Here is a 12,694-nt window from a genome sequence, read left to right on the forward strand (position 1 = left end):
CTCATCACTTTAATAACTGTGTTCTTAGTTTGTTCTTTCATCTGTTGTGTCATTATATCTTTAAATTAAATTTTGTTTTTCTCTTGGACTTTTCTCCAATCCTGTACCTCTTTTGCTATGGACTCTTTATTCTATTATTATTCTTTAATTCCTCATTCTCATATTTTACTTCTTTTATCTTTTTAATTCTTCTATTTCATCTTTTACTTCTTTTATCTGTCTTTTTAATTCTTCTATTTCTTTATTTGGGTTTTAGTTCTCCTTCTTTAGTTCTTCCAATTTATCAACTATTTACATAATCCTTGTAAGTTGGCTGAACCTAACCTCCCAGTGTTCATTCATTTTCTCTAGTTTTTCCTCTAGTTTTTCCTCTAGATTAAATCCATGGAAATTATTATTTCCACTTTCTATTGTTGTTCTTATCTATATTTCTAATTTTAGTGCCTTTACTGATATTTTTTACTTCACCTGCGTCATCTGCAGCCCTTTTGTTGACATTCCTTCTGCCATCTGGGGGAGCCCGTTTGTCTCCTTCCTCATTTCCTTCCATTTTCCTCAGTAATCCCTTCCCTTTCTCCTTTCTCTTCACCTTCCCACTACACCACAAGCGTTCCCCTTCCCTACTAATACAACAAAGGTACTCTCTTGTCATTTAGATCAACAAAATTTGAAGTTTTCCTGGAGTTCCAAACTTTGCTGTCACTTCAACCATTGTGTGTGTGTATTTACCTAGTATTTTACGGGACGAGAGCTATGCTCGTAGTGACCTGTTTTCGTACCTCTCCACATCCAGTTTACTCTTAAAATCGTGTATAGTTTTGGCATTCACTGTTTTTCCATTCAGTTTGTTCTAGACATCAATCACTCTATATGGGAAGCTATTCTTTTTCAGGTCTCTTCTGTAGCTGTCTTTCTTTAGTTTCTTTTCATGTCCTCTTGTTTCTCTTCTGTTCCACTTTAATAAGTCGTCTCTGTCGAGAATTTCCATCCCTTTCCAGTGATGACAGATGTAACTTTTGCAATCTTTGTTCATATGTCAGGTTTGTCAGTGTAGGCGCCATCTTTGTCGCTGCTCTTTGTATTCTTTCTAACTTTCTTATGTTCTTCTTTGTGCTAGGTGCCCATAATGTTGCAGCATATTCTAGTTTAGGTCTTATCAGTGTAACAACTATTTTTTAATCATCCCATCTATGTAGTCAAAGACCACATTCATTGATCTCAATAAGTTATGAGTCTCTCCAAATAATTTATTGACATGTTTATCAGGTGTCAAGTCACTTGAGATGATTACTCCCAGTTCCCTTTCTGAATCAACTTTTCCAATTTTATATTGTCCTGATACTCTATTTTTACTGTTTCCAAATTCCATTATGCTACTTTTTTTATGTTGAAATTCATCTCCCTTTTCCAACTCCATTCCCATATTTTGTCTAGGTCTTCTTGTAGCAATATACAATCTTCTCCTCTTACTCTCGAGTAATTTGGCATCGTCAGCAAAGAAGTTCATATAACAGTTTACTCCCTCATCCATATCATTTATATATATATGGCAAACATTAAAGGAGCCAGTACAGAGCCTTGTGGGATGCCACTTTTCACATCTTCCCAGTTCAAAATTTTGTCTCTAAGTACCACTCTCATTTTTCTTCCAGTTAAGAAATCCTTCATCCATTCCAGCAGTTTACCTTGTATTCCTCCTATCATTTCAATTTTTCTTATTAATTTTTTATGTGGTACTTTGTCGAATGCCTTCTGCAAATCCAAAAAGACACAATCTACCCAGCTATCTCTTTCTTGTATTACCTCAATTAACCCCTTCCATACGGTGCCGCACACGTAGGCGTCATGGGGAGCGAGTGTATTCGCGAGGCTGCCATATCGGCGTCTTGATTATATTTATTGTAGTCGCCCCTCCATAATGACATTCTTTCTAATTCTTTTGTAATCGCATTTTCTATGGTTATCAAAATTCACGGGTGAAGAGAGAACGATCGATATAAGCGGTGACTATATTTTATGATGCGAGTATAATTACGACACGTCGTACGGCTGGCATTGGCTGCTGCCAGCGAGATCTAAGTCCATGACGCCTACGTGTGCGGCACCGTATGGAAGGGGTTAATCTCGAGTAAAAGCAGATTAGGTTTGTGGTGCATGATCTTTCACTTCCAAATTGTTTGGGGTTTATTATTTTATTTTCTTCCAAGTGTTTGGTCCATTTTTTTCTGATGACCTTTTCGCATATTTTTGCTACTGTGCTTTTAAGGGATACCGGTCTGAAGTTTATAGGATCTTTCCTATTTCCTCCTTTATATATTGGTACTATGTTTGCATCTTTTCAATCTTGCAACACCTTTCCCTTTTTGAGTGAGAATCAGTTATCTAGTATAGTTTATCTGTCAGTTCATCTATACACTCTTTCAGTATCCAATTTGCGATTCCATCTGGTCCATGCGATTTCCTGATATCTAGTTTTTTTTTATCTGGTCTCTTATTTCTTTTTGTGTTACCTTTATTTCTTTCATCGTGGGTGATCTTTCTTGTTGTCCATCTTCCCAAGATTGTGAGCTCTCAGTTGTAAAAACAGATCTAAAATGTCTGATCATAACTTCTGCTATCTCTGTGTCATCTATATATTCTTTATCTCCTTCCCGCAATTTCACTATTTCATGTTAATCTTTAGTTTTTCATTTATATATCTGTAAAAGAGTTTAGGTTGGTCCTTACATTTGTCTATAATATCTTTTTCATAATATCTTTTTTCTTTCCTGCATATATTCACATATTTGTTCCTAAGTTTTACATATGTTTGCCATTTGGATGTTTTTTTGTCTTCCATTTTTTCCAGGCTTTGTCTCTCCAGTCTCTAGCCTCACTACACCATTTGTTAAACCAACACTTTATGTAAATCTATTTCTTTCTTTTTTGGTAGAGTGAGTCCTCCTTATATGGTAATTCTTGATCCAGTAAATTCACAGTTACGGTATTTGGTAATTACTACCCTCGATTCTATTTACGGTAAGAAAAATTCACAGATACAGTATCCGGTCATTTTTTGAAGAGGAAAGAACAGGGAGAAGGTATGTCTGCCATATCCTAGTATTACATGTTATAATGGGTTCGGTATACGGTAATTTCAATTTGTGGTAAGGTTTTCAGGAACACATATGTACTGTATAACGAGGACTTACTGTACATATTTGTTAATTCCTTCCTTGTACTTTTCTTTGAATATGGTCCTTTTTTCTTCTATCTTTGTTTCCTCTTTAGAGAATTTATCCCAATTTGTGTTTTGGAAAATTTTTCTTAGTGTAACAAAATCCGTTTTGTTGTACATTAATCTTCCTTCACTGTTTGTCATTCCTGTCTGCATTGGTCTGTTCTTTTGATTCAAACTCTATTAGTATGGTCACTCTTTCCAATTGGTGTTTTATACTCCATTTTGTTCACAATATCTGGTTCAGAAGTTAATATTAAGTGTGTGTGTGTGTGTGTGTATTTACCTAGTTGTATTTTGCAGGAGAAGAGCTATGCTCGTAGAGACCCACAGTTGTGTCTTTCCACATCCAGTTCTTTCTTAAAGTCATGTATAGTTTAGCACTCACTGTTTTCTCTTTCAATTTATTCCATGTATCTATCACTGTGTGGAAAGCTGTTCTTTTTCAGATCTCTTCTGTAATTGTCCTTCTTAAGTTTCTTCTTGTGTCCCCTTGTAGTTCTTCTGTCCCATTTAAGTAGATCATCCCTATCAAGGATCTCCATCCCTTTCATAATTCTATAGATGGTTATCAAATTGCCTCTTTCTCTTCTTTGTTCCAGAGTTAATAAGTTTAGTTTGTCCAATCTTTTTTCGTATGTCAACTTGCTAAGTGTTGGTGCCATCTTTGTTAATGCTCTTTGAATTCTTTCTAGTTTCTTTATGTTTTTTATTGTACTGGGTGTCCATAGTGACGCTGCATACTCTAATTTTGGTCTTATCAGTGTAACTAGTATTCTCTTCACCATATCCTCATCCATGTAGTCAAAGGCCACTTTCATTTATCTTATTAAGTTGTAGGTTTCTCCAACTATTTTGTTTACATGTTTGTCTGGTGTCATGTCATTTGAAATGATGACTCCTAGGTCTCTTTCTGAGCTTATTTTTGTAACTTCCTTTATTCCAATTTTTGTATTGACTGGATATTCTATTTTTGCTTTTTCCAAATTTCATTATACTACATTTTTTAATGTTGAAATTCACTTTGTTCTTTTTACTCCAATTCCAGACTTTGTCCAGGTCTTCCTTAAGACTTGCAATCTTCTTTGTTACTCTCTTCAATAGTTTCGCATCATCTGCAAAGAAGTTTATATAGCATTCAATTCCTTCATCCATGTCATTTATTTAAATAGCAAACATTATTGGAGCCAACACTGAGCCTTGGGGGACTCCACTTATCATGTTTACCCATTTTGAGTTCTTTTCTCTAAGTATCACTCTCATTTTTCTTCCTTCCAAGAAGTCTTTCATACATTCTAATAATTTTCCTTGTATTCCACATATTGTTTAAATTTTTTCTTAGTAGTTTTTTTGTGTGGTACTTTGTCAAAAGCCTTTTGTAGGTCCAGGAAGGCAAAGTCTGCCCAGACATCTCTTTCTTGTATTATGTCTACCAATCTTGAGTAAAACCATATTAAGTTTGTAGTACATGATCTTCCATTTCTAAATCCAAATTGATTGGGGTTTAATATTTTGTTCTCTTCCAAGTGTTTAGTCCATTTATTTTTTACCAATCTTTTGCATATTTTTGCAATTGTGCTTGTAAGGGATACTGGTCTATGATTTGTTGGATTTTCTTTATTTCCTCCCTTATATATTGGTACAATATTAGCATTTTTCCAGTCTTGTGGTACTTTTCCATCTTTGAGTGAGAAGTCAATCTTGTGTATTTTATCTGTGAGTTCATCTATGCATTCTTTTAATATCCAGTTCGCTATTCCGTCTGGCCCATGTGACTTTCTGACATCGAGTTTCTTTATTTGGTCCCTCGTTTCTTTCTGTGTCATCATTATTTCTTTCATTTTAGGGGATCCTTCTTGGTGACTATCATCCCACAATTCTGAGCTATCAACTGTAAATAAAGACTTAAAGTGTCTGGTCATTACATCAGCCATTTCTACATCCATCTTCTGTGTATTCTTTATTTCCTTCACACACTTTCACTATTTCGTGTTTGTCTTTTAGTTTGCCATTTACATATCTGTAAAATAATTTAGGTTGATCTTTGCATTTTGCTATTATATCTTTCTCATAGTTTCTTTTTTACTCTCTTTGTATGTCTATGTTATTCATTTCTCAGTTTAATGTATGTTTGCCATTTATTCTCTTTTTTTGTCTTTTCCATCTTTTCCAAGCTTTGTCTCTTATATCTTTAGCATCGCTACAATTTTTATTATACCAGCACTTTATGTACACCCTTTTCTGTCTCTGTTTAGGTACATGTTTGTCTGTTCCCTCCTTATATATGTCTTTGAAAATGTTCCATTTCTCTTCAATCTTTGTTTCATCATTTGCAATTTTTTCCCAACAGGTGTTTATTTTTTTCTAAGTTTTGCAAAATCAGTTTTGTTGTACATTAATCTTCCTTCTCTATGTTTCTCGTTCCTTCTTACAACATTTTGTTCCTTAAGTTCGATCTCGTATGTGGTCACTCTTACCAAATGGTGTTTTATAGTTTATTTCTTCCTCACTTTCAGGCTCAGAAGTGAATATCAAATCTAGTCTCGATGGTTCTTCGTTTTGTCTAAATCTAGTATTTTCTTTAACCCATTGAGTCAATGTGTAATTGATGGCCATATCCAGTAGGATATTGCCTCGGAGTTCCTCTCCACCTCCCATTGTCAGTTCTTCCCAATTTATTTCCTTTGCATTAAGTTCACCCATAATTGCTATATTTTCTACATATTTCAGTATCTTGGTTAATTCATTCTTTGTGTCTTTTAATAATTTTGAGTATTTACTGTCAGTCCAAGTCTTAATTTTTGGTGGCACATATACAACTATAAACCTTCTGCTTTCATACTGCTATTTTTTACTTTAACTGTGATTAATTCCACATTGTCTTTTCCCTCTGTTGCCTTTATTACATTTAGGTCCTTTCTAGTCAATAGCATGACTCCTCCCCCCTGTTTGTCCATCCTATTTTTCGACCAAAGGTTGTATAAACCTTGTCCCACCATACTTGATTGTATAGGACCTTTCAGTTTTGTCTCCACAATTCCCATTATGTCAGGTTTCTCTATTGACAAATAGTCATTCATTTCATTTAATCCTGAAATCATACCATCCATATTTGTACATGCCACTTTTAATTTTTTTCTTTTCTCTTCTTTGGTTTAAGTTTCTATTTTTTTATATACCATTTTCTCAGTCTCAAATCCAGCACTCTTCAAAAAACTAATTTTTTTTTTTCGTCTCCATTCTTTTCTCTTTTTTTTTCCATGGCTTCACTTCTCATTGCCCTATCTTTCTCTAATTCCTCTTCATTCATTTCCTTTTCTATCCACACATTTTTGTATTTTTCACTCTTTGCTAGTTTTGCCCCTTTTGATAGTATTTCTTCTGCTATCATTTGCGTTCTTAGTTTGATTTTCATTAGTCTGTGTTTTTTTTCTTTTGAGTATGTACCCATCCTATGTACATTATCGATTTCTTTATCTAGATTCTGTCCTTTGATTTGAACCGCTTTTAGTATCTCTTTAGCAATTTCTTTCTCTTCCTTTTCTCTTTGGTAATTGTGTGTATTTACCTAGTTGTATTATTCGGGAAGGGGAGCTATGCTCATGGTGACCCGTTTTTGTATCTCGCAAGATCAAGTTTGTTCTTAAATTCTTGTACTGTATTGTGTTTGCACACACTATTTCTTCATCCAATTTGTTCCATATATCTATCACTCTGTGTGGGAAGCTGATCTTTTTCAGGTCTCTTCTGTAGTTATCCTTTTTGAGTTCCATTGCATGTCGTCTTGTTTTTCCTTTGTCCCACTTTAATAAGTTCTCTCTGTCAAGGCATTCTTTTCCTTTCATAATTCTGTAGATGGTTAGTAGGTCCCCTTGTTCTCTTCTTTGTTCCAGGGTTGGCAATTCCAGTTCGGTCAGTCTTTGTTCATATGTCAGGTTTGAAAGTGTTGGGGCCATCTTTGTCATTGCTCTTTGTATTCTTTCTAATTTTCTTATATTCTTTTTTGTACTGAGTGACCATATCAGCGCTGCATATTCCAGTTTTGGCCTTATCAGTGTTTGTAATATTTTCTTAATCATTTCCTTATACAGGTATTTAAAGGCCACCTTTATTGATCTCAACAAATTGTATGTTTCTCTGACTATTTTATTTATATGTTTATCTGGCGACATGTCTTTGGTGATGATTACTCCTAGGTCCCTTTCAGAATTTACTTTCTTTACTTCTTTTCCATCAATTTTATACTGTCCTGATATTCTCTTCTTGCTGTTTCTAGATTCAATTATACTGCACTTCTTGATATTGAATTCTACCTCCCATCTTTTGCTCCGCTGAGACTTTGTTCAGATCCCTCCGCAATGAGTCACAGTCTAATTTGGAGTTTATTCTGTTTAATAATTTTGTGTCATCCGCAAAGCAGTTCATGTAACTTTCAATGCCTTCATCCATGTCATTTACATATACAGTAATCCCTCCCATATCCGGATCAATTGAGCCACAGCCGTTGACGGATATGCGGAGTTTCTGGATACACGGATTTTTTTTTTTTTTTTTTTTTTTGAGCCATTATTATAAAAGAAAATGAGGGTTAAAAAAAAAAAAAAAAAATTATTGTGTCCAATACACTGTTATTTTATTCTAAATAAATTTATAAACACACGTGTACATTAATGTGTTTATAAAAAAAAACCACACAGTACATACTGTAGAGTACAACAGTACATGATTACATTATGGTGTGGGCAGTGGTGGTGATGGAGTTGACTAAGGTGTTGCTGGAGGAGAGCGAGTTGGTGGTGTTGGTGAGTTGTCACGAGTTGATGGTGGTGGTGATGACGACTCGTGATGAGTCAATGGCCCTGGGTGTGGTGAGTCCTCACGAGTTGATTTTGGTGGTGGTGGTGGTGGTGGTGGTGATGACAAATCAATGGCCCTGGGCATGGTGCGTCCTCACAAGATGATGATGTTGTTACCCTGAAGGTGTCCAGCTTGGTCTGCCTCGTCGGCCACTTGCTGTGTTCATCCGTAATGATGAGGTGTAGCTGCGCATTTCTTCGTCAGCAGCAGGATATTCAATAAAATCCAGGAGCACTTCAAGGCTTCTCCTGGCCTCAGAAAACTTAGGCCTTGCCTCAACAACAACCTCATCATTATCATTATCACTATCAGAGTGAGGCTCGTACGGGTGCATCACCTCTTCAGCAATTTCTTCTTCGGTTTGCAAGTGCATCCCAGGGTCTGCTTCATCACACTCTAGCCAGTCTTGCACGTCCTCTTCTGTGGCCGCTTCACCTGGGATGGGGGAGGAAGTGGGGTGGGACACGCGGGCTGTTTGAATCACTCCAGATATGTTCACCAGGTCCCGGTCACTATACGGATACTCGAAGGAACTCCGGTAGTTACAGGGCATCCAGATAGTGGCGAGTTCCGAATAATGGCGAACCAGATGCGAGAGGGATTACTGTATAGCAAACATTATTGGAGCTAGTACTGACCCCTGTGGGACACCACTACTCATTTCTTCCCATTTTGAATATTTGTCTCTGAGCACCACTCTCATTTTTCTTCCATGTAGGAAGTCCTCCATCCAATTCATTAGTTTTCTGTGTATGCCTCCTATTGTTTCCAGTTTATATAGTAATTTTCTGTGTGGTACCTTATCAAATGCCTTTTGTAAGTCCAGGAAGGCACAGACTGCCCAGCCATCCCTTTCTTGCAATATATCTATCAATCTTTAATAGAAACAGATTAAATTAGTGGTACATGATCTTCCTTGTCTGAATCCAAATTGCCTCGGGTTCAGTATATTATTCTCCTCCAGATAATTTGTCCATCTATCTTTTATGATTCTCTCACAAATTTTAACTATTATACTCATTAGGGACACTGGCCTATAATTTGTTTGGTCTTCCTTATTTCCCCCTTTATATATTGGCATTTTTCCAGTCTCCTGGTAAGCATTCAATTATTTTGTATATTTTTCCTGTTAGTTCATCTATACATTCCTTCAGTATCCAGTTTGCAACTCCGTCTGGGCCATGTGACTTGTTAACGTCAAGTTTTAATATTTGATTCCATATTTCATTCTGAGTAATGTTTAATTTCTTCAATGGAGGAAATCTTACTTCAATTCTTTGATCACTGTTTTGTAGATTTTTTTCCTCTTTGGTGAATACAGACTTAAATGTTTGTTCATAATATTTGCCATTTCTATATCTTCTGTATATTCTCTGTTACCTTGACATAATTTAAGTATTTCCTGTTTATTTTTTAGCTTGCCATTTACATATCTATAAGATGATTTGGGTTGATCTTTACATTTATCTATTATGTCCTTTTCATAATTTCTCTTTTCTTCTCTACATATTTTTACATATTCATTTCTTAGTTTGGTGTATATTTTCCATTTCTCTTTTTTTTCCCACCTTTTCCAGGCTTTATCTCTTCTCAATTTTGCCTCACTGCACTTTTTATTATACCAGGATTTTCTATATACCCTTTCCTGTTTTTGTCTAGGTACATGCTTATCCACTCCTTCATTATAGATTGTCTTCCAAATTGTCCATTTCTCTTACACCTTTGTGTCTTCATTATTGAATTTTTTTCCAATTTGCTTCTTTAAAGAATTTTCTAAGTTTCTCAAAATCTGTTTTGTTGTACATTAGTCTTCCTTTTCTGCATTTTTCGTTAATTTCTATATTTGTTTCTTCATTTAATTCTAGTTCTATTAGTATGTGATCACTTTTTCCAATTGATGTCTTGTATTCGATTTTATCCATTATTTTGGGTTCTGATATGAATATCAAGTACAATCTTGAGGGTTCATTGTTATTTCTATATCTGGTGTTTTCCTTGACCCATTGCATCAATGTGTAATCAGTGGTCATTTCTAGTAAAATGTTTCCCCAGTGATCTTCTTCACCTTTCACAGTAATTTCTTCCCAACATATTTCTTTCGAGTTAAAATCACCCATAATTACCAGATTTCCTTCGTTCTTTAGTATTTCATTTAGTGTTTTTTCTTGTGTCTTCCAGCATTTTGGAGTGTTCACTTTCATTCCATGCGTGAGTTTTAGGTGGGACATAAAACACTGCATACTTTCTATTTTTCATATCTCTATCCTCAACTCTTATCATAATCAATTCCACATTGTTCTCTCCTTCAGTGATAATTGTCACATTTAGGCCTTTCTTGGTTAGCAACATCACTCCACCCTGCTTTGTTTCTCTATTTCTGTACCAACAATTATATAATCGTTGGCCTGTACTATTTGGTGGTAATGATCCTTTTAATTTTGTCTCCACAATCCCCATTATATCTGGTTTTTCTTGTTCTAGATAGTCATTTAATTCATCCATTCCTGGTATCAATCCATCTATGTTCCTTTTCTTCCTTTTTTTTCTTTTTCCTACATTTCCTTCTCTTATGTACCATTTCCTCTGTCTCAAGTCCATCACTCCAAAAAAACTCCTTCCTTTCTTTTTCTGTTCTTTTCTCGTTCTTTTCCTAAGCTTCCTCTTTAAGTGTTTTTTCTTTTTCTTTTTCCTCATCACTTGGTTCCTTTTTTATCACTATATTTTTGTAGTTTTTACTTTTTGCTAGTTTTCCTACATTTGTTAATATTTCTTCTGCTATTCTCTGTGAATTAAGTTTTACTTTGAGAGGTCTATTCTTCTTTTCAGAATATTTGCTCATCCTATAGATCTCTTCTATTGCCTTTTCGAGTCCTAGGCTCTCCTGTATTTCTTTTAGTATTTCTGTCACTATATTTTTCTCCTCTTTTTCCATTTGGAACCTTATTAGACCATGTTTTTCTTTGATACCATAGATTACAATGAAAAAAAAATTAGTCTATTGTGTCTCTTACCCAATCTCTTTTTTCATTCATTACTTCCATTACTGTGTCCTTTGTACTTTCATTCATTTGTTCTTTGACTATTTTATTTAATAGTATTTTTTTCTTTTTCTTTTTTGTCTTTCATTTGGTTTTTGATTTCCATCATGTTTGATTTTTTTATATTTTCACCAGCTTTGCCTGCCTCTATTAATATTTTTCATTAACTTCCCTCAACAAAGTTTAATTTTTGTGTATTCATTTTTCATCTTTTCATTATAATTTTTTACTTTAGCCAGTTCCTTTTTCATTTCTTCCAATTCCTTAATAGTGCATTTTCCTTCCTCAATTCACTCAATTCTTTGTATGATTGGTTATGTTTCCTTTTCCATTCAATAATATAGTTCCATCTATATGGGGGTGGGTCCATCTAGATTTGGTGAGAGGGTTGTTGGGGGTTCCGCCGAGTACCAGCAGATGTGAAAGGGTTCTGTTTGGTGGAAAAGTTTGAGAATCACTGCTCATCAACTGTGGTGGTTCTAACAGTGTACAAGATGTTCTTCAGGTCCACTGCCCTTGAATGACATTTTCTGGTTATTTTTTGGAAGTGCTGGGCTATGTAAAATCTCCAGGAATTTCTGTACATAGGTCCTGAAAAAGTGCAAGAATGGGTCATGAAAAGGCCTTGAAAAGTAATGAAAAAAAAAATCTGACCAAGAGTGGGAACTTTCTCCCACTCAGAGGCTGCTGCTGATTGCCTAAAGGCCACAGGTCTTCTGCAACAAAGGCCAGGGGGCAATGGATTGGTTGATATTCAGAATATCACAAGCAAGAGAGCAAAAAACATCCTAAGCTGTGAGGATGCTGTATACTAATATTATCCTGGCTAATACTATACAGATTTTGCCCTGACTAATTACTGTAACGAAAGGATTAAGAAAAGCTTTCTGATAAGATTAATTTTTGTAATGCTGAAGAAGTTTTTTGTTTATTTCAGTACCCATCATTGTTGCTATCAACAAAATTGACAAGCCTGAAGCAGATATTGTAAGTATGTTGCCACTATTTTGTATTAATGATAATTACTATGGTTTAGAGTACTGGTCCTGTGTAAAATATTTTTATTGTTATTATAGTTTTATGTGGCTCATTGCAGTATACCATGCTTCATATTGATGGATGTTTGAGTAGAGTGGCTCTCATTCAAGTGCTATTTGGATGTTGCATATTAGAAAAGCAAATGTATGAATTTAAGTGAAAACAAAAACCACTGTCTTGTCCACAACAAAGTAATCCGTTAACTCTTTTATTTACTGAAACAGCCAAGGACAAGACAAATGTTGCTCAATGAAGGGATTCAGCTGGAAGAATTAGGTGGTGAGGTGCAAGCAGTAGAGATCTCAGCATTGAAAGGAACCAATTTGAGCAGTTTGGTGGAAGCTTTGGTGACCCAATCCGAATTGTTAGACCTACGTGGAGATACAGGAGGACATGTTGAGGGAACTGTGATTGAGTCCATGACTGATCCTGGCAGGGGGAAAGTAAGTATTTTTGAAAAGGCCTCACCAAAGGACTATAATTGTATATATACTCATATTCACATACACAGACATACACATATGGAATAGCTTTGAAAGCAATG

At 35.2% G+C, this 12,694-nt stretch overlaps 1 protein-coding gene across 1 annotated transcript in view; it reads left to right on the forward strand.

The window, feature by feature from the left end:
• The window catches only part of mIF2 (mitochondrial translation initiation factor 2), a 195,012-nt gene that overhangs the window by 79,643 nt on the left and 102,675 nt on the right, over window positions 1–12,694 (forward strand). Inside the window, exons 7-8 of the mRNA XM_076188967.1 lie at window positions 12,050–12,099; window positions 12,375–12,593. Coding sequence (XP_076045082.1) covers window positions 12,050–12,099; window positions 12,375–12,593 — 269 coding nt within the window. The remainder of the gene's footprint in view (window positions 1–12,049; window positions 12,100–12,374; window positions 12,594–12,694) is intronic.

This window comes from Oratosquilla oratoria, chromosome 8, assembly GCF_046742065.1.
Source record: "Oratosquilla oratoria isolate Oo_2021 chromosome 8, ASM4674206v1, whole genome shotgun sequence".
NCBI lineage: Eukaryota > Metazoa > Arthropoda > Malacostraca > Stomatopoda > Squillidae > Oratosquilla > Oratosquilla oratoria.